At 37.7% G+C, this 26,715-nt stretch overlaps 1 protein-coding gene across 2 annotated transcripts in view; it reads right to left on the minus strand.

Annotated features, from left to right (window-relative positions):
* Window positions 1-26,715, minus strand: part of ALCAM (activated leukocyte cell adhesion molecule) — a 262,053-nt gene that overhangs the window by 56,417 nt on the left and 178,921 nt on the right. For both annotated transcript variants that reach the window (XM_036746786.1, XM_036746785.1), the window contains exon 2: window positions 5,255-5,355. In XM_036746786.1, coding sequence (XP_036602681.1) covers window positions 5,255-5,355 — 101 coding nt within the window. The remainder of the gene's footprint in view (window positions 1-5,254; window positions 5,356-26,715) is intronic.

Here is a 26,715-nt window from a genome sequence, read left to right on the forward strand (position 1 = left end):
CGTATCAAATTTGTAGGTGCAATATGAAGCCCTTAGGAACAGCTGACGTAATGGATGCCAGAGTTAGGATTTAAAAAATGGCAGCCCAAAATAATGTACATAATCCAATGAGATTAAATTTGATAGGGATAACCAAGATTGGGAGGGAAGCAGAAAATTAGAAAAAAAATCTTTACAACCAGTATCTCTGACAAAGGCCTCATCTCTAAAATATACAGGGAACTGAGCCAGATTTATAGGACTGCAAGTCATTCGCCAATTGAGAAATGGTCAAAGGATATGAACAGTCTATTTTCAGAGGAAGAAATTAAAGATAGCTATAGGCTTATGAAAAAATGCTCTAAATCACTATTGATTAGAGAAATGCAAATCAAAACAACTCTTAGGTACTGCATCTCTCCTGTCAGATTGGCTAACATGACAAAACAGGGAAATGATAAATGCTGGAGAGGATGTGGGAAAATTGGAACACCATTGCATTGTTGGTAGAGTTGTAAACTGATCCAGCCATTCTGGAGTGCAATTTGGAACTATGCCCAAATGGCTATAAAATGTGTATACCCTTTGACCCAGCAATACCACTTCTGTGGCTATATACCAAAGAGATCATACAAGTGAAAAATGGACCTGTATATACAAAAGCATTTATAGCTGCTCTTTTTGTGGTGGCAAAGAATTGGAAATCAAGGGGATGCCCATCAATTGGGGAATGGCTAAATAAATTGTGGTATATGAATGTAATGGAATACTATTGTGCAATAAGAAATGAGGAACAGACGGACTTCATTATAACCTGGAAAGGCACATATGAACTGATGCTGAGTGAGGAGAGCAGAACCAGGAGATCATTATACACGATTACAGACACACGGTATCTGTAAAGACTAACTCCGATAGACTTGACTCCTCTCATCAATACGAGGTTCAAAGACAGCTCCAAAAGACTCATGATGGAAAAAGCTATGCACATCCAGAGGAAGAATTATAGAGTCTGAATGCAGATTGAGGCAAACTATTTGCTCTCTTTTTTCCCTTCTTTTTTGATTTTGTTTCTCTTTTCTCATGATTCATTCCATTGGTTATACTTCTTATGTAAATAAGTTCAATGTGAAGGTATATGTAGAACCTACATTGGATTACATGCCATCTTGGGGGGAAGGGTGGAGGAGAGGGAGGGAGAGAAAATTTAGAACCCCAAAGCTTGTGGAACTTAATGTTGTAAACTAAAAATAAAAAATAAATTTATAAAGAAATTATAGGGATGGATGTCAAGTTTTATAGTTGAATTTTTTTTAAGAATCTGCTTCACAAGTACAGAAACAATGAGGTATGGCCACATAATGGCTTCTATATATTTTTTAAAAGGCCTGAGGGTTTTATTGGACTATAAGCTTGATATAAGTCAACTGCGTGACTTTGTAGCCAAATAAATAAATAAAAGCTAATGTTACATTGTTGTATTAATAGAGGAAGAGTGTCCAGAAAGAGAATTGATCTTTCTGCTGTTCTCTATCCTGGTCACACCACAGCTGCGGAACTTTGTTCCCTTTCGGATGCCACATTACATGAAGCCCATAAACAAGCTGAAGCCCATTCAGAAGGGGGTAAATGGGATGATGAGAGGGCTGCAGACCATACCACAAATGGTCACTTGAAGATAATGAGCAGGTTTAGTGTGGGTAAGTGATTTAGGGAGGATATCAAATGTCTGAAGGACTCTAACATGGAAGAGAGATTAGATTTGTCCTGCTCAGCATCAGAGGGCAGAAAGAACTAAGAGCTGTGGCTTAAATTGCAAAGAATTAAATTTAGGCTTGATGCAGAAGAAAAAAAGAGAAAAAAAAAACTTCCTAACACTTAGTCTAAAAGTGGAATAAGATCTTTTGAGATAGTGGATCTCTTCTTGTGGAAGACTGCAAACAGGACTAGTGAGGTCTCTTCTAAATCTGAGATTATCTGAGTTTGTAATCAGATCTTTGGGGTTTTTTAAAAAGTAAAATGGTAATTAAATCCATAATATAATTTTTTTTTTTGCCAGATTGGCTGGAATTTTTCTCCTCTAAGTATCTTTGCTCCTATGTGGAATCTCTCTCTCTCTCTCTCCCTCCCCCTCCCTCCCATCCTCCTTTCCTCCCTCCCTCCTTCTTTTCCTCCCCTCCATCTCCCACCCTGATTCTCATTTTTGTAAATAGGCAGAAAATGACTGTTTTCAATATCTCACAATGAAACTAACTATTCATTATTGAAGGCATTATAAATATGAGATGTGAGAATGTTTTCTGCTGTTAAAGAGAAAGTTTACTTAAATTACTTTACAGGCAGTGGGTGCATAGGGAAAGAAAAATGGATTTGGAGTGAGAAGATTTTAGCTAGAATCCTGGATCTGTTACTTACTAGCTTTTGACCTTGAGCAAGTTGCTTTTAACCCTTCTCCTGTAAGTAGTCGGAGAGCAAATTAGGCTTTCTCTAAGGTCTTTCCAGATCTAAGTAAGGGATCCAGTGAACTGCTATTGTATACGTAGCTGGACAATGAAAAATTATCTTTGTGAGAATGTCGTTATTCTCTTTCCCTCACAACAATTAATCTTCCCCACCCCCCTATTCATTACTAGGTTATAAGCACACTCTATTCAAAAATACTTATTACTAGGCATAAGAAAGATGAATTGGCCAGTGGCGTGAAGGATGGATTGGTGGAGGAAGAGTCCAGATGTAGAAAGAGAATAGTTAGAAGGATGATTTGGAGACACAGTTGGGTGGGAACGATGATGTGCACTAGGGTTGTGACAGTGGGAATGAAAGGCAGGAACAGAGGTGAAATAGATTTCATAAGATCACAGATTTAAAGCTGGAAGAAGACTGAGCTGGCACCTCAAAAAACATATAGTCCATGTAATGTTAATACAATTTGAAGATCTTCCCTGCCCCTTAATAGGCCTATGTGATGTGCTTTGAACCTGAGTCACATGGAAGCCTGAGTCACATGAGCCTGGGTGATGAGGGTCGTGATGCCCTCTGGCCCTGAAAAAGGGTATATATACTCTGGGTTTAGCATTCTGCTTTGGGGCTCACTCATTGGAAGAGTGTTTGTGTGATGTGTCCAGACGAGACTCTGGATAGCTGTTAAGGAGTCTCCAGGCTTTGAAAAACCCAGATGTTGGTGCTTCTCTCTCTGGCAACTATGTATGTATTGCTTTTGGTGAGACAGTCTGCTGATCTCTGCTGTTTGTATTTGCTCTGTTTATATAATTTCTGCTTGTAATTTCTGTTTGTATTTTCTCTGAAGTTCAGGGTGCAGACTTTTCCCCTGAAATAAGTGAATGATATGAATATATGTACATGTTGATTAAAGTAAGATTATTGACCCCTTTTAAGTTGCTTTGCTTTAGAAAAGCAGATCAAAGAACCTGTGTTAGCAGCCCTCCTGTGTGCCAGTGTTATTGGTCTTATACCCCCACAGCAGCTGCAAGTAGCATTGTTGTTACAGTCCAATATCCTCATCTTACATATAAAGAAGCTGAGGCCCAAGGAAACTAAATACCTTGTCCAAAGTCACCTGGGTAGTAAACATTAAAGCATCTCAACTCAGGTTCCTCCATTCCAGAACCAATACTTTTCCAACTGCACCATGGTGCTGATTGTATTTAGCAAATGGAAGGCAAAGGAAAAGTTGATGAATATCAGTTTCAAGAAATAATGGCTGGAAAAAAAAGAAAAAAAAGAAATAATGGCTGGGTAAATGGTGATGACAAAGAAAGAAATGAGAAAGTCCAAAGGAGCAGAGAAAGATGACAAGTTCTTCTTTGTCCTGTTCTATCTGAGGTGTTGCTAAGAAATCCAGTTAGAGATGAATGGTAAGTAATTAGAAATCTGAATCAGCTCAGGGGAGAGTTCAGGGATGGTGAAAGAGATTTGGGAGTTGCCTAAGTGGAGGTTACAGTTTAAGTTGTGAGAATGGATGACATTGAGAGAGAAACTGAGAAAACCTAAGGGATAAGGAAGAGGATTATGGGAAGGAGTGGTCACAGAGGTAAGAACATCATTAGGAAAATATGGTGCAATAAAGGCCAAGAGACAAAAAAAAGCATCAAGGGTCAGCAATGTTAAATGTTCCATAAAGGTCAAGGAAAATGAGGTCTGAGAAAAGGCTATTGGATTTAATGATTATGAGGTCATCAGTGACCTTTGAAAGAGCAGTTTCAATAGAACAATGGGGATGGAAACCAGATGGGAATGGATGGGAAAAACATTGTATGTAGGCTTTTTTTTTCTCATGAAGCTTGGTAGTGAAAGGGAAAAGGGAAGTGGGCTTATATCTGAATGGGAGATAGCTATATTCCATCTAGGCTACAGCTACAGGCCCCATAGTTGATTGAGAAGAACTAAGCAGATTTGTAAACAGATGGTCAGGAGCAACTGGAGAGGGAGAGAGTAAAGATGCATAAGAGAAAGGGGATAATTAATGAAGCAAGGTTTTGGAGGATACAGAGCAGCCTGAATCTAGAGGCCAGGTGGAAAGCTTAGCTATGGCAAGTAGCTGGGCCAGAGATTTCCCTTAGATGAGAGGAAAAGAGGAGACAGTAAATAATTACACTGGGTTATTTACATTTGTGAAGGTAGGAAATTGAAAAATCATGACCTTAATTTTAGTAAAAGGAAAAGTTATTTTCTGAGAAGGCCATGGCTGAAAGAGAAAGTACAAAAGAGATTAATAGGTGGTGAAATTTGGGACACACAAATGTAAAAAATATCTTAAAAAACCCCACCTGGATATTCATAAATCTAATGAATAAGTCCCAATTTATTTGTTCTACACTTGTAATTTTTACTGTGTGTTCAGAGGCTACACATGCTTTAAGTGACTTTCTTTGAAAAGTGTATGTTGAAAATCAGGGAATAATGGAGAGACATTAAAATATGGCTCCTGAATGTTTAGACGAGACACAAAGCTTCCTTGGTAAGTCCTAGGAATATCACCACTTCTAATGCATAAAGATGTCTTTTTAGACTAATATGATCTAGGGGAATAGGTCAGGCATTTGGGGGAGAGGAGAGTGAAGAATAGATTCTGGCATGCAGGACTCAAGGAATTATCCTTGTGGCATATTTATAAGACTAATTTTACCTTCATACATTTTACTTGACAGCAGAATATTGCAATTATGTTAATTTGAAGCTCCCATTTTACTCACAGAAGGAATCTTATTTTGAAAATGGGAGACAATTAACCAAGTTCAAGGTAGGCTACACTTACGTATTTCCATTTTCCAAACATAAGGGTCTGAGGTACTTCAAGACGGCAAGGCATAACAATGGTATCTCCATATACTGAATTTACAGTATACAATCCAAGGCCTATGGAGAAAAAAGAAAGAGAAGATTGTTTAAGTATTATCTTAAAGCAGCAAGGTAAATTAATTAAGCCTGGTTCAAGATTAAAAAGGAGCATGTATTTGTAAAGTTGATTGTATTCCATTACTGTAATTATTTATCCCAAATGGCGTTACAAGGCACTAAACATATTTGCTGTTCAAATCTTAACAGCTTTTCTTTACCAATTAACCCTTTTGATACCATACAGAAAAAAAAAAAAGGGAAAGGAACTGGACTTGTGATTTTGCTGGCACTGGGAACTCCCAAATGACGAAACTCCCCGTACCATTGCAGATTGACAACTTCTCTGATACTGTCTCTGCAACTCACAGAATTGCCTTGAGCACTGATGTCTTAAGTGACTTGACCAAGGTCACACCTCCAACAGGCATCAGGGGTTCAATTTGAACCCTAGTCTTCCTTGCTTCAAGACTGGCTCTTTATCCACTATGTACACTGCCTCTCCAAGGCACAGTTCAAATACACAGGGCCCAAATCTGCCCTCTGGATATACAAATACTGTTCTGAAGGAAAGGCATAAGAAATGTGTATTCTGAGGATATACTGGCTCCTTCAGATAGACTTCACTGACACATTTAAGTTGTAAAATGAATCTAAATAATTATCTTTCTCATTTGAAAAGTCTGCCTTGTCCATTGATAAGCAAATTCTGAAAACAAGAATAGCCACTGCAATTTTAAAAATGAGGTAGTCATAATGACTGTGATAACAACTGACATATAGTATTTTAAAAATTCATAAATAGGGGGGCGGAGCCAAGATGGCAGCTGGTAAGCAGGAACTCGTGTGAGCTCCATACCGAGTCCCTCCAAGAGCCTATAAAAAATGGCTCTGAACCAATTCTAGAACGGCAGAACCCACAAAATAGCAGAGGGAAGCAGGGCTCCAGCCCAGGACAGCCTGGATGGTCTCTGGGTGAGGTCTATCCCACACGGAGCTGAGAGCTGGGAACGGAGTGGAGCAGAACCCAGGCTGAATGGCGTGGACCATCCAGACCAGAAGCCAGGCGGAGGGGGCCCTAGCGCCCGGAATCAGTGAGCTGCGGAAGTTACCAGACTCCTTAGCCCGCAAACACCAAAGACAGCGGAGAATGTTAGTGGGAAAAGCTGCGGGAGCAGAAGGAGTTTGCGGTTCGGCTTCTGGGCGGGGGGGGGGGGGGGGGGGGGGGGGGGGGGGGGGGGGGGCAGCTACAGCTGTTGTTACTTTCAGCTCCAGGCCCACCTGGTGGGAGGAATTAAGTGGCGGATCAGAGCAGGAGTACAACAGCCTGCTGAAGATCTAAGCCCAGTCCGGGGTTGGGGGTTGGGGAAGGAGCAGTGCTGGTGTGGCAGAGCTGGCACCTCCCCCCCAAACGTGGAACATAGAACTCTATAGTCTACAAGCAGTCATACCCCACTGAAAAACTCAAAGGTCAAGTTAGTTGGCTGGGAATATGGCCAGGCAGCGAAAACGCACCGAGATTCAGTCTCAGACTTTGCATTCTTTCTTTGCTGACAAGGAAGACCAAAACATGCAGCCTAAAGAAGTCAATAAAGTGCAAGAGCCTACACCAAACGCCTCCAAGAAAAACATGAACTGGTCCCAGGCCATGGAAGAGCTCAAAAAGGATTTGGAAAAGCAAGTTAGAGAAGTAGAGGAAAAACTGGGAAGAGAAATGAGAAGGATGCGAGAAAACCATGAAAAATAAGTCAATGACTTGCTAAAGGACACCCCAAAAAATACTGAAAAATACACTGAAGAAAACAACACCTTAAAAAACAGACTAACTCAAATGGCAAAAGAGCTCCAAAAAGCCAATGAGGAGAAGAATGCCTTGAAAGGCAGAATTAGCCAAATGGAAAAGGAGGTCCAAAAGACCACTGAAGAAAATACTACTTTAAAAATTAGACTGGAGCAAGTGGAAGCTAGTGATTTTATGAGAAATCAAGATATAAAACAGAACCAAAGGAATGAAAAAATGGAAGACAATGTGAAATATCTCATTGGAAAAACCGCTGACCTGGAAAATAGATCCAGGAGAGATAATTTAAAAATTATTGGACTACCTGAAAGTCATGATCAAAAAAAGAGCCTAGATATCATCTTTCAAGAAATTATCAAGGAGAACTGCCCTGATATTCTAGAGCCACAGGGCAAAATAGAAATTGAAAGAATCCATCGATCGCCTCCTCAAATAGATCCCAAAAAGAAATCTCCCAGGAATATTGTTGCCAAATTCCAGAGCTCCCAGATCAAGGAGAAAATACTGCAAGCAGCCGGAAAGAAACAATTTGAGTATTGTGGAAACCCAATCAGAATAACCCAAGATCTGGCAGCCTCTACATTAAGAGATCAAAGGGCTTGGAATACGATATTCCAGAGGTCAATGGAGCTAGGATTAAAACCTAGAATCACCTACCCAGCAAAACTGAGTATCATACTCCAAGGCAAAATATGGATTTTCAATAAAATAGAGGACTTTCAAGCTTTCTCAGTGAAAAGACCAGAACTGAATAGAAAATTTGACTTTCAAACACAAGAATCAAGAAAAGCATGAAAAGGTAATCAAGAAAAAGAACAAGAAAAATAAATTGCAAGGGACTTACTAAAGGTGAACTGTTTTGTTGACATTCCTACATGGAAAGATGATGTGTATGATTCATGAGACCTCAGTATTAGGGTAGCTGAAGGGAATATGCATACATATATGTTTATGTATATATATGGGTGAATGTGTATGTATATATCTATGTGTGTATGTGTATATATATATATATATATATATATATATATATATATAGAGAGAGAGAGAGAGAGAGAGAGAGAGAGAGAGGGAGAGAGCAGACACAGGGTGAGTTGAAGATGAAGGGAAGATATCTAAAAGAAATAAAATCAAATTAAGGGATGAGAGAGGAACATACTGAGAGAGGGAGATAAGGAGAGATAGAATGGGATGGATTATCTCCCATAAAGGTGGCAAGAGGAAGCAGTTCTGTGGGAGGAGGGGAGAGGGCGGATGAGGGGGGAATGAGTGAACATTGCTCTCATCAGATTTGGTCTAAGGAGGGAATACCATACATACTCAATTGGGAATCTTACCCCACAGGAAAGAAGAGGGAAGAAGATAAAAAAAAATGGGGGGGATGATGGAGGGGAGGGCAGATGGGGGTGGAGGTAGTCAAAAACAAACACTTTGGAAAGGGGACAGGGTCAAGGGAGAAAATTCAATAAAGGGGGATGGGTTGGGAAGGAGCAAAATATAGTTAGTCTTTCATAACATGAGTATTGTGGAAGGGTTATACAAAATGATACACATGTGGCCTATGTTGAATTGCTTGACTTCTTAGGGAGGGTGGGTGGGAAGGGAAGAGGGGAGAGAATTTGGAACTCAAAGTTTTAAAAACAGATGTTCAAAAACAAACAAAAATGTTTTTGCATGCAACAAGAAAGTAAGATACACAGGCAATGGGGCGTAAAAATTTCTCTTGCCCTACAAGAAAGGAAGGGAAAAGGGGATGGGAGGGGAGTGGGGTGACAGAGGGGAGCGCTGACTGGGGAACAGGGCAATCAGAGTATACGCCATCTTGGAGTGGGGGGGAGGGTAGAAATGGGGAGAAAATTTGTAATCCACACTCTTGTGAAAATCCATGCTGAAAACTAAATATGTTAAATAAGTTTAAAAAAAAATTAAAAAAAAGTCAATAGCTAACAAATAGGTTTAGTTGTATATATTCATGTTCAATGTTACATTTACAATAAAATAATAATACCAAAAAAATTCATAAATATTTGCTTTATTTTTTAATAGCAATTTTTAAAAAAGTAGTAACATTTTCTCCACTAAAGTTAACACTGGAAACACAGATCCTGATTGCAACCTAAAATGCTCTTTGCCTTTACTAATGTAAGTAATGGATAGACAAAATTTCCACACAATTTACTGAAAATATGCATGCTGATCATTTTGGTTCTAAGAGGTGTCATCTGTTAGCTTTTTCTACAGTCAGGATTCGCAAATCCACTGAATAATGAACACAGATCATTATTTTGCCCACTTAGTCATTATCATAGGGTTGGAAGGACCTTCGAAATCACTTATCTGAAGTATAGATCCCCTTTACATTTCCAAATTCACTACTGAGACTCTGCTTAAGATTTCTAATGAAGGGAACTCACTATCTCCCAAGATATACCACCTTTTGGATACCCCTGTCAAGCAATTTTTTTCTTACGATGGGCCAAAATTGACCTAAAAAGCTTGCAAAATACTTTTTATGTGCTATCTCATTTAAGCCCCCACCAACTCTGTGAGGTAGGCACTTTGAGAACCAGAAAGGTTAAGGGGCAGTAGTCGCAAAGCTACTAAAAGGCTCAGGCAAAATCGAGTTTAGATTTCCTGACTCAAAGTCCCTCACTCTACCTACTTCCTGTACAAGGAGGCCTCTCAACATGGATTTGAGATTTATAAAGCACTTCCCTAAAATTAGCAGTTAACATTCATTTTGGGGGGGGGGTGCATTGTAAACATTACAAACAGCATTTATAGGGTTTTACGTGTGTGTGTGTATATGTATGTGTCTGACCATTTTAATAGATTGGGAGACTGAGGCTTAAGTGATCCACATATGTAGAACCAAGACTCAAACTCAACATAGTGTTCTTTCCACAGAACTGCCCACCTACTTAATTAATAATAAACTCACTTTTCATTCACAATATGAATATTAATGAAAGAAAAATGCCCATATTATTTAGGGTACTAACATTAGGATAATTTAGACTTAAATTCTAGTCTTAAATTAAAAATTAATAAGGGCAGATTAGGGATTTTGTTACACAAGTGTACTATTTAAGATGTATTATATCATAAAGAGATTTCCCAAAATTTCTTTCAAAAGTTCTAACTCTAAAACTCCAACCATAATTTACTACCAATAAACAGAAATTCCTTGTCTTGTATTAATCACTGGGAAAAATGAAAAAGGAACCATGTAAAGAGTGAGATATTATATAGAATATATTATATTGCTACATCATTAATATTATATATCATATATAGAGGTATTTATCATATCTATGTTATATACTATTGAAACTATGAACACATGTAGCTGTTATTTTAAACACTAGGGTCTAACATATTATGACATTATATAAGGTTAAATTCTCTAACTTTGCTAATCCTCCATTTGGCTGAAAAGACCTTTGAAATTTCAGTGGATACGCAGAAGGTCAAGATTCAAAGGCCTTGGAAATATGTTTAATTGGTTTTAGAGTTTGATTAACATCAGTTATTTCTAAAACCAGGAAAAAATAAACAGAAGACATTTAATCCACCAGGTGGTGCTGAAGAAACAGAGTTAAAATGACCTAAACTCTTCCTCACTAAAATAGCTTTACATTTTGCTGAGGCCTATGGAGGTGTGGTGGGAACCTCATCTTAACCAATGCATTACAAACATCAAAACCTCATTATAAATAAAATTTAGATGGAGAGGAATGAAAAACTTTCAAAGCAAAATTGTAATTAAAGTCATAATTCAAATATTTGTCAACTGGCCACAGTGTTCCTTTAAGCATTTTCCCAGCCCCCTCAGAAACAATAAGCATATATTCTTATGTATGTGTATACACATATAAATGATGAATATTTTATGTAAAGAAGTAGGAAATAATTAGATGTACAGCATTTCAAACAGTACTCAACTATATACAGAGATTTGAACCTGATATAAAGAGGTTTACTTGAAACACTGTTGTATGCTCAGACTCACAATGAAAAATTATCTTGGTGAGGCTTGCTTTGTTCTCTTTTCCTTAACAGACAAAAAGTTAAACCCCCTGAAGGTTGCTAAGGTAACAAGCCTAAACCACCCAAAATGCTATACCATCCAAAAGCTTGCAAAAAAAAAGTAAAAGAAGAAATGGCATGTTTAACATGGTTGCCCCTGTTAAAATGAAAGCTGTGGGGTTTTAGAACTACACACAGAGGAATAGGAATCAATGATAGCCCAGAGGATGGTGTATTTTGTCTTGCCTCAGAATTTGTGGTTTTTAGAAACCCTTAGTTCAGAAAAGCACTATTATTTCTGTACTATGCAAGAAATGATTGTATACAGGGACATTAGGGATTAGTAAAATTAGGGAAAGTTAAACTGTATTATAGAAAGATTAAACCACCCACCCAAGGTTATACACCTAGTTAGCAGCTGAGCTGGGACTGCAATTCAGGCCTCCTAACTCTCTCATTCCAGTACACTTTCCACTACACAACACTCCTCTTAAAAACAAAACAGAACAACAAAAAAGAAATTTTCAAAAGGATGCTCTCTTTCACATTAGTTACTTTGATTTTTTTCCCTCCATGATTTTCTGGCATACATGCAACATTTTCGAATTTTTAAAAAATGGGTCCAGCAAGATGGCTCATCACCTCAGAAGAGCAACCAATGTGCTAAATAGAGGAGACAAGCAACAAGGATAAAGGAGGAGAAAGGAGAGAGGAAAACTCTCAGGGAAAAAAAAAACTTGCAGGAAAACTGAAAGAGATTGAAGAAATAAATAAGAAAAGAGGTCCACATAAAACAGAATCTTAGCATCCTAGTTCAAGAGCTAGAAGGGACATCACAGTCTAATCTAATCCAACCATCATTTTACAGATGAATAAATACTACAAGCTAAAGGAAAACAAGGAGAAATTACCGAAAAGGGGTGAGGAACAAGGAAACGCAACAAGACAGCAATACCACATGACAACTTTGCTCTCTCTTCGTACCTGAAGAGAAAATGGACTTATTGCAAAAACCACCAGCTCAGAAACTCAATAAAACTTTTTTTGGAAGATTTGCTCTCTATAGGGATAGAAATAAAATCTTCAAAAAGATTGAAGCACTTTAAAAGAAAAATGTTGTACAAGCCAAGCATGAAAATTCAAAGCTTAAGAAAGATGGTACAAGATGTTAATCTAGAATAGATTCTTTGCAGACTAGAATGGCCTTGGCAGAACAGAAGAATTCGGAAGAAAGAAATCAATTTCATTCAACACACATTAAATTCCTACTATGAGCAAGGTAGTGCTTAAGGTGTTAGAGATGCAAAGACAAAACAGAAGCACCTCCTGTCCTCTAAGAGCTTATATTCTAAAAAGAAAAGTCAAAAAGAATTTTAAAACATGTTCATTTCCACTTCTATCTTAATGAAAGTACCAATTACCTTGTTGTTTATTTTTTTCCTCACTTGCAAACATAGATTGACATTTATATAATTAGGAAGCCAAAGATAGCCATTTCCCTTGGGAATTTCCTATTCACACCACTCCAAGTACACTGTTGAATACTTTGAATCTATAATGTCTTGAATATTGTGTACTTTTGCTATGATAGGCATTTAGATTTTGTTTTAGGTTACACCCCATTTTTGATAGAAGCAAACAAAAAGTCATTGGAACAGTGAAAGTTACCAACAATTCACATCATTTTCCCTTCAAGGAAACTTGGAGGATTTAAAAGCCAGGAACTGAGTTATGAGGGTACTGCTATAGTATTCCCTTTACTTCACCTGCGATGACAAGAAAAGATTTACAATAATCAAAACCTACCACCAATACATGTGTGTACATGTGTACGTGTGTGTGTGTGTGTGTGTGTGTGTGTGTGTGTAGTGGGGTTAGACTGAGTATACCTCATGAAGTAATGAGCCTTCACTGACCACTTTCAGGGAATTAGCTCCACAGTGAAGGATTTGGGCACTTAAGTATGATGAAAAAAATCACCTTACTGGCCAATGAGCAGGAAGAGCCAATGACTCAGTGAATCTTGAAAAGGGAGTGACACACCTTTGTTCTCTCTAATCTGCTTGTTTGAAAATTGTGCCAGGACTATCTGAACCTCTTACTGGAGGGGTAAGGGGAAAGGGCTTGAATTCTAATATTAAGAGAATATAAGTGGGTTCTAAACATCAGAGAAAATTAGTCATTAGGGTGAGCTGTTGGTTCCTCTATGAATAAGGGTATTAGGAAGGAAGACAGTAGACAAATGTGCCACAAACATAATTAGTGACTTATGTGCCCTAGGCTTGTCAAATGAGAATCAGGTGGTAGGTATAAGGACACAAAATGACTTTAGAAAACTTTTTTCAAGGCCTTTCATGAATGCGTCAGCTTCTCCTCTGCTGCGCGGTATTTACAACTACTGTGATAGGATGACCAGTAGTTTAGGCTCTGGCAGCCGACTGTAGCGATTTGGTGATGTTAGCTTCCTAATTTTTACAGATGTCTTAACTCTTTCAGATGAAGTGCCAGCTGAGACCCACAGTGGCTGTCATCACTAATGATCCTGGTTCCACCTTTTGCAGGAGAAAGAGCTGTTTATCCTGATTTCCTTGCCAAGCCTAAGTTGGGAAATTACATTTAGCTTACCAGAATTCCCCCTGTAATTTTAGTTGGATAAATTATTCATAGCTTTGCAGCCTAAAGACTATTGGGCCCAGTTACAAATACAGAATGGTTGCCATATTTCTTCTTGGAGCGATTGCACTTTAGAATGTGTCCTAGTATGGGGTTGGTGGGGGGTGAGGGTGGGAGGGTATATTATGCATGTTGTGAGTATATTGGCACATTCTACGCATATGCACAAACACGCATAGAGATATGTACATAGTAAGCTTTTAAATTGCCTTTCAAGCCTTCTGGTTAGAAAGTGGTATATAAATGCAAACCATTATTATGAATTATTACTACTATGACTACTACTACTATCAAAATGTCATGGCATACAATAAAACGTGAAAATGGGCTATGCTTTAAGAGAAATATGCAATTATTTAAGTATTTTTACAAAGAGTTATTAAACCAAAGATGAAGAACAATGCAGTCAGGAAGGCTAATAATAGAATCAAATAGAAACAGAATAGGTTGGCCAGAGAAAAAGAATAATCTTTCAACATAATATTCTGAAGTATAGGATATTTTTCAACATGAGGCACAAGTCAATTACAGTCACAGATTTTTAGGGGGTGGGGCAAATTTTTTAAAATAAATACTGTCAAAACTCTACACAGAATATAACTTTCTAAGGGAATATAACTACTTTTATATTTTGGACATCAGATGCTTTACAGAAATTGGCTAATTGTACACATTTTGAGGAATCATTCTCTGGTACTGAAATACAAAGACATTTGGGTTAGAGAACACTGCTGTTTCAGAATGGCCTGACAATATCATTACCTTCTGAGTGACAGAATAGGACATTTAACTATAAGTTGAATGGCAATTCAATAGATAGATTCTACTGTTTTCTATTGAAATTTATTTAGAGGTCACCATCACTACCACTATTTACTGCAGTGAAAATGAAACACCGCCAGTCAACCAAGCATTTTATAAAACATGACTTTGTGTCAGGGACTCTGCTAAATCCTGGGGATACAAAGACAGTGGTGGTAGTGGTTGTAGTAATAGTTTATATAGTGCTTACTACAGACCAGGAATTATTCTAAACTCTTTACAATTATTTTCTCATTTGATCCTCACAACAACCCTGGGAGGTAGGTGCTAGTATTATCCCCATTTCTGAGTTGAGGAAACTGAAGCAAATAGAGGTTAAGGACTTGCCCAGGGTCACACATCTACTAACTATATCTGAGGTGTCAGATTTTCCTGACTCTGGGCCCAGCACTCTATCCACAGAATGACCCAGCTACCTAAAAAAATGAAATCATCAGCCCTCTAGGGAATCACATTTATATTGGTCGGTCAGGCAAATATTTATTAAGTGCCTACTATGGGCCAGGTGCGGTGCTAAGTCCTGGAGATACAAAGACAGGTAAAAGATAGTTCCCTCAAGCTACTGAGTCTACTGAAGGAGTTAACATTCAAATTATATATGGGATAAATTGGAAATAACAGAGTGAAGTCATTAGAATTAAGCGATGTCAGGAGAGCCTCTTTGTGGAAGGTAATATTTTAGCTGGGACTTGAAGGGAGCCAGGGATCCTGGAGTTAGAGATGAAGTAGGAAATGCCCAATTAGGAGATGGAACGTCTTGTTTGAGGATCAGCAAGGAGGCCAGCGTCCTCTTAGGGGTATGTAATGGGGTATGTAATATCTCAGAAAACTGGAAAGGTAGCAGAGAGGTCAGGTTATAAAGAGGTTGGAAAGCCAAACAGGATTTTGTGTTTGATCCTGGAGGTGAAAGGAAGTTTACTGAGCAGGGGAGTGACACAGTAAGGTCTGAACTTTAGGAAGATTACTTTGATAGCTGAATGAAAGATACACTGAAGAGGAGAGAGAACTGCGGAAGCAGGCCAGCCCCCAGGCTACTGCAATAATCTAGGCATGAAGCAAATAGGGCCTGAACCTAGGTGGTACCAGTATCAGAGCAGAGAAAGGTGCAAATGAGACAGATGTTATGAAGGCAAAATTGATAGGTGTTGGCAATAGATTGAATATGAGGAGTAAGACAAAGTGAGAAGTTAAGGATAACATCTATGTTGTGAACCTGGATGACTAGAAAGATGCTTTTGTTGTTCAGTTTTCAGTCATGTCCAACTCTTTGTGACTCATTTGGGGTTTTCTTGGCAAAGATACTAGAGAGATCTGCCATTTCTTTCTCTAGTTCATTTTACAGGTGAAGAAACTGAGGCAGACAGGATTAAGTGACTTGACCAGGGTCACACAGCTAGTAAGTGTCTAAGGCCAGATTGGAACTCAGGAAGATGACTCCAGGCCTGGCACTTTAACCGCTGCAGAAGGATACTAGTACCCTCAATAGTAACAGGGATGTTAGGAAGAAGGAAGGGTTTGGGGATCAGAGAGAGATAATGAGTTCATTTTTGAACATGTTGAATTGAAAATGGCTAAAGTATATAAAATTTGGGATGTCTACCGGCAGTTGGAAATAGGAGACTGTAGGATGGCAGAGAGATTAGGGATGGATAAATAAATTTGACAATCAGTATTGCAATGATCATTGAAAGCCATAGGAGATGATGAGATCACCAAATAAAAGAGTATAGAGGGAGAAGATAAGTGGGCATAGGACAGGAACACCCATGGTTAAAGTGTTGGATCAGGTTGAGGAGCCAGTAAAGGAGGCTGAAGAGAAGGCAGATAGAAGGAGATTCAGGAAAGAATAGTGTTATGAAAATTTAAAAAGGAGAGAATATCAAGGAGAATATGGTGATTGATAATGTCAATGGCTGCAGAGAGATCAAGAAGGATGAGAATTGGGAAAAGGCAGTTAGATTTAGCAATTAAGAGATCATTGGCAAATTTGGAGAGGGCAGTTTTAGTTGAATGAAGAAGCTAGAAGCTAGCTTGTAGAGAATTAAGAAGAAAGTGAGAGAAAAGGTAATTGGTAAATTGGTAAAAGGTAATTGAATTATAGAGGGCCTTCTCAAGTAATTTAGCTACAAAAGAGAAGAAAGATATGAGACAACAACTAGTGGAAATCAATGGATCAAGGGAAGGATTTTTGCAGATGGAGGAGACATGGGCATGTTTGTAGGTGATAGGGAAGCAGCCAGTAGACAGGGAAAGGTTGAAGATAGGTGTGAGAGCGAGATAATGGGGGCCAATCCCCTGAAACAGACAGAATATAATGGAATTATTTGTGCACATAAAGTGGTTTTCCTTGGCAAAGAGAAGGTCCATCTCATTACGTGAGATAAGTGAAAGAGAAGGTAGTGGGAGAAGGCTTCTGGATGGTGTAATATGATGGAGGGCAAAAGAAGCATCTCTTTTATTTTTAATTATTTTATTTTTAATTCATTATTTTTCAGTAAAATTTTTTTAAAAAAATAGGATTCTTGGCTGAGAGAGTTGATGGGGGTGGGGTAAGGATGAGGAGTCATGGGAGATTTGAAGAGGGATGAGAAGGTTTGGAACAACTACTGTGTTGAGAGCTAATTAGGGAGGTGTAAAAAGATTGCCTTGCAGGAGTGAGGGTCCAGTTGAAGTTATACAACAAATTTGTAGTAGATGAAGGCTGTCTGGTTTCATGATTTTCTTCAGCCTCATTAAACAGCATGTGTGTCAATGACAACACATTCACACATAGGTATATGCAAAATAATTATAAGGTAATTTGGGAGGGGGCACTGATGAAATCAAGAAAGATATCATTTAGGAGATAGTATTTGAGCTAAACTTTGGAGGAAACTAGAGATTCTAAGAGTCACAAGTGAGGAGATAATAAATTCCAAGCACGGAGGATAGATAACCCATGCAAAGACATAGAGATAGAAGAAGGAATCCTTTCTGTGAGAAATAGCAAGATGGCCAGTTGGACTAGACTGTAAAGTGCATGAAGGGGAGAGATGTTTAATAAGTCTGGAAAGATAAGTTGCAGTTAGGTTTTGAAGGGCTTTAGATGTCAAACAGAAGAATTTGTATTTGATCCTAGAGGTAGTAGGGAGCCACTGGAGTTTCTGGAGCAGAGAAGTGACATACATGCTCAGACCTGTATTTTATTATTATTTTGTCAGCTACATGGAGGAAGGACTGCCTAGTGTAGAGGCTTGTATCAGGGACACCAATCAAAAGCCTATATTGCAATATTTCAGGTAAGAGGCAATAAGGACCTGAACTAATGTGTTAACTGCGTGGGTGTTGAGAAGCAAAAGATGTTTAGGAGACAAAATCAACAAAACTTGGTAGCTGATTGGATTTGTGGTTTGTGGTTGGATTGTGGGCTAAGGAAGAGAACCAGGAAAAGAATGATTCCAATGCTGTGAAGGTGGGAAATTGGAAGTAGAGTGGTGCTTTACAGAGAAAGAGAGAAGTTGGGTCAGGGGATGAGTTTTGTGGAAAAGATAGTGAGATGCGCCGAATGTGACTCGAGTAAAGGGACTATATTTTTTTGTTTGTGTTTGTACTGTCAGCGCTCAGACAGTGCCTAGCACAAAGTCTTTAATAAATGCTTTATCTACCTAACTAGTTCTAAAACAATTGTTAAACTCTTCAGTGTAGCTGTGATAGTCCCAGTGCTTTAGAAGTATATTTTTAAGGAAGATAACAACAATGTACACAGATATACGTAAAGGATAGACAGTAGAAATCAAATGTGATTCAATGGAGAGTGTTAGATTCAACATCTGGGATTGAATCCAGCTGCAAATTCTTATTGTGATGGGATCATTGGTGACTTCATTTAGCCTCTCTGCCCCTCAGTTTCCTCATCTATAAAATGGGGATCACAGTATCTATAAATCTATTTCATAGAACTACTGAGAGATTCAAATGAGATAAATTAAGTTAAAGCACTTTTCAAACATAAAGGCCTATATAAACGTCAGTTGGTATTATACCAAAATTACATTTTTATAGAATGAGTTGGGACCAAGGTCAGACTATTAAAATTGATTTTCCACAGAAAGGGTGAGGGTAAGGAAATTAATATTTTTTCCTACAGCAGGGCTTCTCAACCTGGGGTTTGTAAACTTTTTTTTTAATTGATAACTGTATTTCCGCATAATTGGCTAGGTGGTAGTCCTATGTATTGCAATTTATGCATTTAAAAACATTGTTATGCAAAAGAGTTTGCTGAAGAGATCCATAGTGCTTGTGCACGCACATGCGCGCACACACACATGCACACACACAAACTCACACAAAGAAAAAGGTTAGGACTTCCTGCCTTAAGGTTTTTATTGGGGGAAATAAGTGTTGGCATATAATGATTCTGGCAGATTAAAGTACACTTTTATTTCTCTTCTTTTCCTTTTATTAATGAATTGCCTCACAAAAAAACTTAATTAAAACATACGGAATACTCATAGGAATTGTTTAAATCTTTAACAGTCTGTTGCTTTCCTTTAATAAAGCTGTTTTTTCCCATCAAAATAGTATTAAGTATTGAATTTTATTGCACACCAAAACATGGGGATACTTATTTAACATCGCCGGTCCTCAATTTCTTCAACTATAAAAATGAGGGTATTTAAATATTCTATAAAGTCATTTTTGGCTTTACATCCTATGACTCTAAATTACCTAAATATGGGTAATCATAGACTCTAGACTTATAAGGAACCTCAAAGATCATCTTGTTAAATCCCTCAACTCAGAAAGTTTGCACTCACGTAGCTAGAAAATGGAACAACCAAGATTCAAATCCAGGTCTTTTGACATCAGATTCCATGTTCTTTCTACTACATCAAATTTACATTTATGGTGGGCTTTGCAACTGGAATATATATTTACATAAATATAAATAAAAATAATGTAATTGAAAATCTGATTTTCCTCCTGGAGAGTCAATATTAGAATAACAGATTAAGTTCATGATACCCATTTTCTTATTTGAATAACCAGAAAAACCTTATTAAAGTACAAATTAAGGGCATGTCAATGAATGCTATATCTACCATCTAAGGACTAACCTGCCTAAGTTCCAGGCCATACCATGTTGGTAGGAAGATGATGAATTTTTTTTTTCTGCATAGAAACTTATGAAGACATTCTATTAATGTTCCGTATTGGCGAAAGGAGTGGCTGAATTGATGAAATCTTGGATCTATGGAATTATTTTAGCAATATTAGCTCCAGACACTAACATATAAAGCTTTGTAGAGTTTGTCCTTTTGTTGTTGTTATTCAGTCATGACTGACTCTTCCTGACCCCATTTTGGATTTTCTTGGCAAAGAGACTGGAATAGTTTGCCATTCCCTCCTCCAGCTCATTTTACAGTTGAAGAACTGACAAAAATAGAGTTAAATGACTTGCCCATGCATACAGATCACTACTGTCTGAAGGAGAATTTGAACTCACAAAGATGAGTCTTCCAGACTCCAGGCCCACCGTTCTATCCACTGTGCCACCTAGCTGCCCTGAGTTTATCATTAACCCTAAAATACTCAAACAGTTCTGCAATTTCATCAATGTGGATATTCGCTCCAATGATGCAGATCACGGCTCTGCTGTGCTCATCCATTTCCTCCTAAGAAGTCACCACGGGTGGAGCAAACAATACTGTGGAGGCCTTCCTTGAGGTTTCCTCATGTCTTGAGTATACCAATGGAGCACATAAGGTATTTATTGGTTATTCTTTGCTTTTGACACATGGTCAATTTCTTTTTTTTAATTTCACGTTTATTTGATGTCATTCTCTACTTTGCTTCTCCTTGGCAATTCCCTGTGTGTTGCAGCCTTTCTTTATCCATCATAATACCTCTCAACTGCCTTAACGGTGAACTTCACTTCAGTTTTCTGGATACTATAAGGTTCTATGACTTATAGCCACACAACATCATTGGAAAATATTAGTATTTAAAGGATTTTTGTTTCAGAGAGAATCTTGGAGTTATCAGAAGAACTGTACCATGTCCCAAAGGCATTCTAGACCATTTTCTTCCTAATTTTCAACTCTTGATACAACTCTTTGCCTATATACTCTGTCAATTCTTTTTCTTTCTTTCTTCCTTCTTTCTCTTCCTCCTCCCTCTATCTATCTTTATACTGATCTTTGACTAATATATACATAATGGTATTATATTCTTTGTAGAGAAACAAAAAAGGAAACACTGTGACAATGATTCAGTATTGTATATGTTTCTATTTAGAGATGTATTGGAGATTTACAATATTAAATAAAAAGAAATAGTTAAGGAAATGAATAAAGCACACTATTTAGTGTGATTAAAAAAGACAAAAAATGTGGTAAAGAGAGTTAAAAAAGAAGGCCAAGCACCTTATTTCATCTCATCTCTCCCTTGCTCTCATCCCAGTTTAGGATCCTAGACTTAGAAATCAAAGGAACCTCAATGGTTATCTAGTCCAGCCCTATCATTTTACAGAGGAGGCAATTAAGGGCCAGAGAAGTTATATGACTTGCACAAGGTTGCATAAGTTGGAAGTGGCAGAGCCAGTATTTGAAAGGTAGAGTCCTGAGTCCAAGGCCAGTGCTCATTCCTCTACATCACACTGTGGCTCAGGAAAGGCTTATACAGGAAATATTTTGTATGTAATTCAGGATGTTTATAAAGATAACATTTTCTTCAAGTTCAATTCATCTTTTTGACTAGCCTGAGCCTGATGCAAAAAGAATTGAATTGCTTTTTTATAGTTCCTCTCAACTCAGTTAAATAAGCTATATAACGAGGGGCAGCATGTTGCAGTGGGTAGCGAGCCAATCTTAGAGTCAAGAAGACCTGGGTTCAAGTCCTCTGACACAGATTGTGTGTCCCTGTGTGACCTCTCAGCTCTCCAGGTGTCAAAACCTAGAGCACTGAGAGGTCTAATCTGCAAAACTACAAGTTGACTAGAAGGTGCCAACCTGTATTTGTAGAGCTATTCCTTATCATGAGTTTTCTATACAAAAACCCCAATATAACATACCAATATAGTAAATAGTGGAAGCAATTTGAAGATCAACTGAATGTGTAATTTTTAAAACATCCTCCATATCAAACTGGAATTTTCCTGAGGGTAAGGACTGTGATACTTTTCATTTTTATATGCCCAGCACACAGCACAGTGCTATGCACCGTTAAATGTTTAATAAATGTGTGTTGAATTGGAATGAAATTGGTTATTTGGCATTCTCTAGAAACAATCACTACAAAAAATTATTTCAATTTTCATTTTAAAACTGGTTGTTTTATTATGATATAGGCACAGTCCTAGTTATTTTCCTGAAACTAAAGGTGTAAATAAAGCTTCCTGGGAATTCAATCTGGAAATTAGGAAGAGAGGGTTATTTTGAGGTCCTACATTTGGTAATGATACAAAAACCATGAATGACATATGAAAGATGAAAAAATATATTCTAAGATCCCAAACGTTTCCCTCGGCATGAAAGTCCTTGTTTAGGTATTAAGACTATCAAAGCTGGTTAAATGAAGAATAGTAGCATTTTCTCATGCATTTTTGATGTAAGTTCCATTGAAACTATGAATGCAGTTCAATTATTTTGGCAAAAATAGCATCTATGCTGTATTCATGAAAGCACTATCATCAGCAATGCAGGCACAATACTCTACAAAAGACTCTAATTGTATCTTCTGAAGTAATGGAAACTTTTGGGGGTTCCATACCATCATCAGAAAAAGTTTAAAGACATTATGTTAATATTCAATTTGTTTTACACAAATAATTCTGTATTGTGTCAACAAAATGACATCTTTAAAAAAATCCATATATGTTAAGAAATATACAGTTTTAGGGGTGCATTCTCCAGCCATTCTAAATAATTCTGTAAAACAAATATGTAGAATCAAAAGAGTTGGGTTGGAATCCCAGCTCTTCCATTTATGATGCAACTTTAGAAAATATATTTATTTATGACTCTAAGATTTACAAGGTACAATTTTCACAACAGCCCTCCAAAGCAAGTCTTATTAACCTCCCAGTTTAGAGATAAGTAAAATGAAGCACAGAGTGAGAATGACTTATCCAGGGTCATACAACTGGCAAGACCTCCATCCTGGATACATTTCTGTATTCGAGCCAGAGGTCTCTTGACTCCAAATCCAGAGCTCTTTCCACTACAACATCACATTCTACCTTTGCGATCTTAGATGAGTCACTTCATCTCATAGGGCCACATTTTCCTCACCTGTGAAAGGTGAGCTAGATTAGGTACCTTTCAATTCTCAAGCCCTGCTATCTTATTGTTAGAACTTGGAAATTATCTTATTGTTAGAACTTGGAAATTATCTTATTGTTAGAACTTGGAAATTATCTAGAAATTCTTTTCTGATGAGAAAATGAGACCCAAAGAGATAAAAGGCAGCTATTGAGGGGCAGAGATGGGGCCAGAAGCTATGTTTCTTGGCAGCCAGTTCAGAATTCTTTCTACTATGCATCCTCTAACCCAAACAACAGCCCATTCTAAAAAAGCTAGAATAGCCTTTCAAAATATCTTAGAAAAATATAACATTTATCTTTAGGGTTTGTTCAACAATACACACTAGATTCTATTTCACTGGCATGGTACACCAGGAATACCCAGTTTCCATTTTGCCAGGGTATCATAAAACTTGAATCAATGATAAAAGCTTTGGGCCTTCTCTTTACATGCATCCTGTTAAAGTGGGTTGTATCCCTTGTGAATACATACTTGATCCATCAAATACAGGAAGCAAACGTAAGGCCAAAGTGGAAATGAACAATTTTAGAGAAACAGATTTTGTTTTCTTTATTGAAGTCTATGATGTTACTAGAGGACAACAGAATGATAGAAGGACAGAAGCAGTGAATTATAATTTTTTTCTAAGTAAGGCATTTTTTTCTCACCTTTAGGGAAATTACTCAGATTAACATAATTCTTATACTAGAAAGAGTATATCATTTTCTAGAGAAATTTCAAGGGGAGCAAAGGAAGACAGAACAGCTACGTGGCCTGGTGTGTAGAGTTCCAGGTCTAGAGTCAGGAAGACTCACCTTTGTGAGTTCAAATCTACCCTCAGACACTTACTAGGTATGTGATCCTGGGAAAGTCACTTAGCCCTGTTTGCCTCAGTTTCCTCATCTGTAAAATGAGCTGGAGAAGGAAATGACAAACCACTCTAATATCTGCCAAGGAATCACCAAATGAATTCACAGCCAGACACAACTGAACAAGGCCTGAAACAAAAGACAGGCATTTAGAAAATATAAAAAAAAACCCAAAACAAAAACCTATTTTGATTATTTACAAACATAATGGCAATTCATTATAGGATCTTGAGAAGGCAGAGTGGGTGGAAATGTGGCAAGAGCCCTGGATATTAAATCTAAGGACTTGGATTTGAATCCTAACTCTGATACCTACTACCTGTGTGACCTTGAGTAACTCCATGGTCCTAATCTATAAAATGAAGAGGTCAAACTTGATGTCCTCTGAAATCCCAGATCCAGGATCCTATGATCTAATAACCCTCATTTAACTGTTGTCTAGTCACATCCCAGTCTTTGTGACCCCATTTGGGATTTTTTTGGCAGAGAAAAATTCTGTAACATTTTGTAACAACAATGTTGCTAGCAGCTGTTGTGGGGGTGAAAGACCAATAACACCAGTACACAGGAGGGCTGCCAGCACAATTTCTTTGATCTGCTTTACTAAGGCAAGCAACTTTAAGGGGTTAACAGTCTTACTTTAATTAAACATACATATACCATTCACCTAGTTCAGGGGGAAAAGCCAGCACCCTGAACTTCAGAGCAAATACAAACAGAAATTACAAGCAGAAATTATATAAACAGAGCAAATAACAGAGAGATTAACAGACAGGCTTCTAGCTATCTGACCAAATCACAATACATAGTTACCAGAGAGAGGGGCACCAACATCTGGGTTTTCAAAGCCAGGGGTCTCCTTAATGGCTATCTAGAGTCTCCACACCTACACTCTTCCAATGAGTAAGCCAAGAATGGTTTGTCATTTCCTTCTCCCCCCCATTTTACCGATGAGGAAACTGAAGCAGACAGGGTTAAGTGACTTGCCCAGGGCCACACAGCTAGTAAATTTTTGAGGCCAGATTTGAACTCAGGAAGATGTGTCTTTCTGATTCCAGGCTCTATTCACTGTGCTAACTACCTCTTTATTTAACACATGAGGAAAGAGAAATGAAATGACTGGTTATACAGCTAACAAGGACCATAGAGGGTGTAAGAACTCAAGTTTGTGGACTCTAAATTCACCATGATCTCTCTCAAATCAGAAATATTTGAGAAAATAATGTATTTTTTTAAAAAAATGAATGAATAAATTTTTACAATTAGCTGGCATATCCATGGTACAAAAAATAGAAATAAAATTCTTTCCCTGCCTGCATAGGACTTTCAATGTAAGGAACACTGATGAACACAAGTAAAAAGAAATAATTAGAGGTCAGTTTCAATTTTGTTTTTCTCCCAGGCAATATTCTTAATTGATAAGTGATAAGAGGTGTAGAAAGGTAAAAAATCACTTGGGAGAGAGAAAGCCTAAAAAACTGCTTTTTTTTCTCATTTCTAAGAGAATCACAGAATTATTAATGAACCCATGTTCTTGGGCATCTGGTCCAGGTTTGCTTGTTGCTTTGGCCTTTTTGTACTTAGCCTGAAAAATATTACCCCTTAAAAAGCTTCATCTGAGCAGCCACATAATCCAGTCAGTATGGAAGTCCAGCATAAATGTACTACTAACCATTTTTTCCCTTTCTCACACTTAACTCTCTGCCTCTAGGCTATTTCCAATTCTTGGAATAGCTCCTCCAGACCACATACCCCCACCCCCAACCCCACAGGATCCAACTTAGGCACTGCTTTTCCCATAAAGCCTTTTCTGATGCCCCTAGATAAAAGTGAACTCTCCATAAAATGTCTTGAAATTTTGGGCATCTTCTTTGCACTTATAATGTAAATGTGCTGTACTGGACTATATTATACTATTTGTGCTATGTTCTTCTTTCGGTATAAGACTGTAAACTCTTTGGGGGCAGGAACTCTGTCCTTTTTTATCCCAAATACCTAGCATGTTGTGTTGAACATAGTAGGTATTTTTAATATTTTATTGAATTAAATGGAATATTTGCTCCGCCTCAGCTAACACTATAACTCCAGTACATCATTTGCTGCCCCACCAAATCCTTCTTAGAATATACTAGGATATTAGGGATGAGATGTAAAATCAAAATCGTAAGGAAATAGATGATATAATTCCTCAAAAGCAAGATAACTGAGACTCTTCCATGCCCTAGTTAATAAAAAATAACATCCTGGCAGATGGAGAAAATTGTCCAAAAATGGAGGAATTATACTTTTGATGCACATAACACTAGCTGAGAATTACCTGGGTCATAAGGATTTATATCATATCTTTGTATCTCCAAGTGACTAGCACATTTGCACTTAATAATAAGCATTTAATAAATGTTACTTAAATGGAACTAAATTGAATTTATTTTCTGCTTCTAATGCATCCTTTATCATCTTTCTCCCCTATGCTTTTGCCCTAGTCCTTTACTTCATTGTTTAAGGCTGGAAGATTTTTAGGATTTCTTCCTTCTTCCTTTTCATTGTTGTTTTTGTTTAGTCATTCACGACTCCATGGACCATACTGTCCACGGGGTTTCCTTGGCAAAGATACTGGAGTGGTTTGCCATTTCCTTCTCTATTTATTTTTGTCCATTAATTACTTTGACAGCATCGCTTGCAAAACCATAAAACCTTCTGATTTTCTAAGTCAAATCACAAAACATTTTAGAGGGATGTATGTGTTTATGTGCGTGTGCGTGTGTGTGTGTGTGTGTGTGTGTGTGTGTGTGAGAGAGAGAGAGAGAGAGAGAGAGAGAGAGATGAACATATCTCTCCAAAATGCAAACCTAGAGTTTATATCCTGCCTTTTCATGGTCTCATTTAATATTCACTGAAGTAGGAG

This window comes from Trichosurus vulpecula, chromosome 2, assembly GCF_011100635.1.
Source record: "Trichosurus vulpecula isolate mTriVul1 chromosome 2, mTriVul1.pri, whole genome shotgun sequence".
Lineage (NCBI taxonomy): Eukaryota > Metazoa > Chordata > Mammalia > Diprotodontia > Phalangeridae > Trichosurus > Trichosurus vulpecula.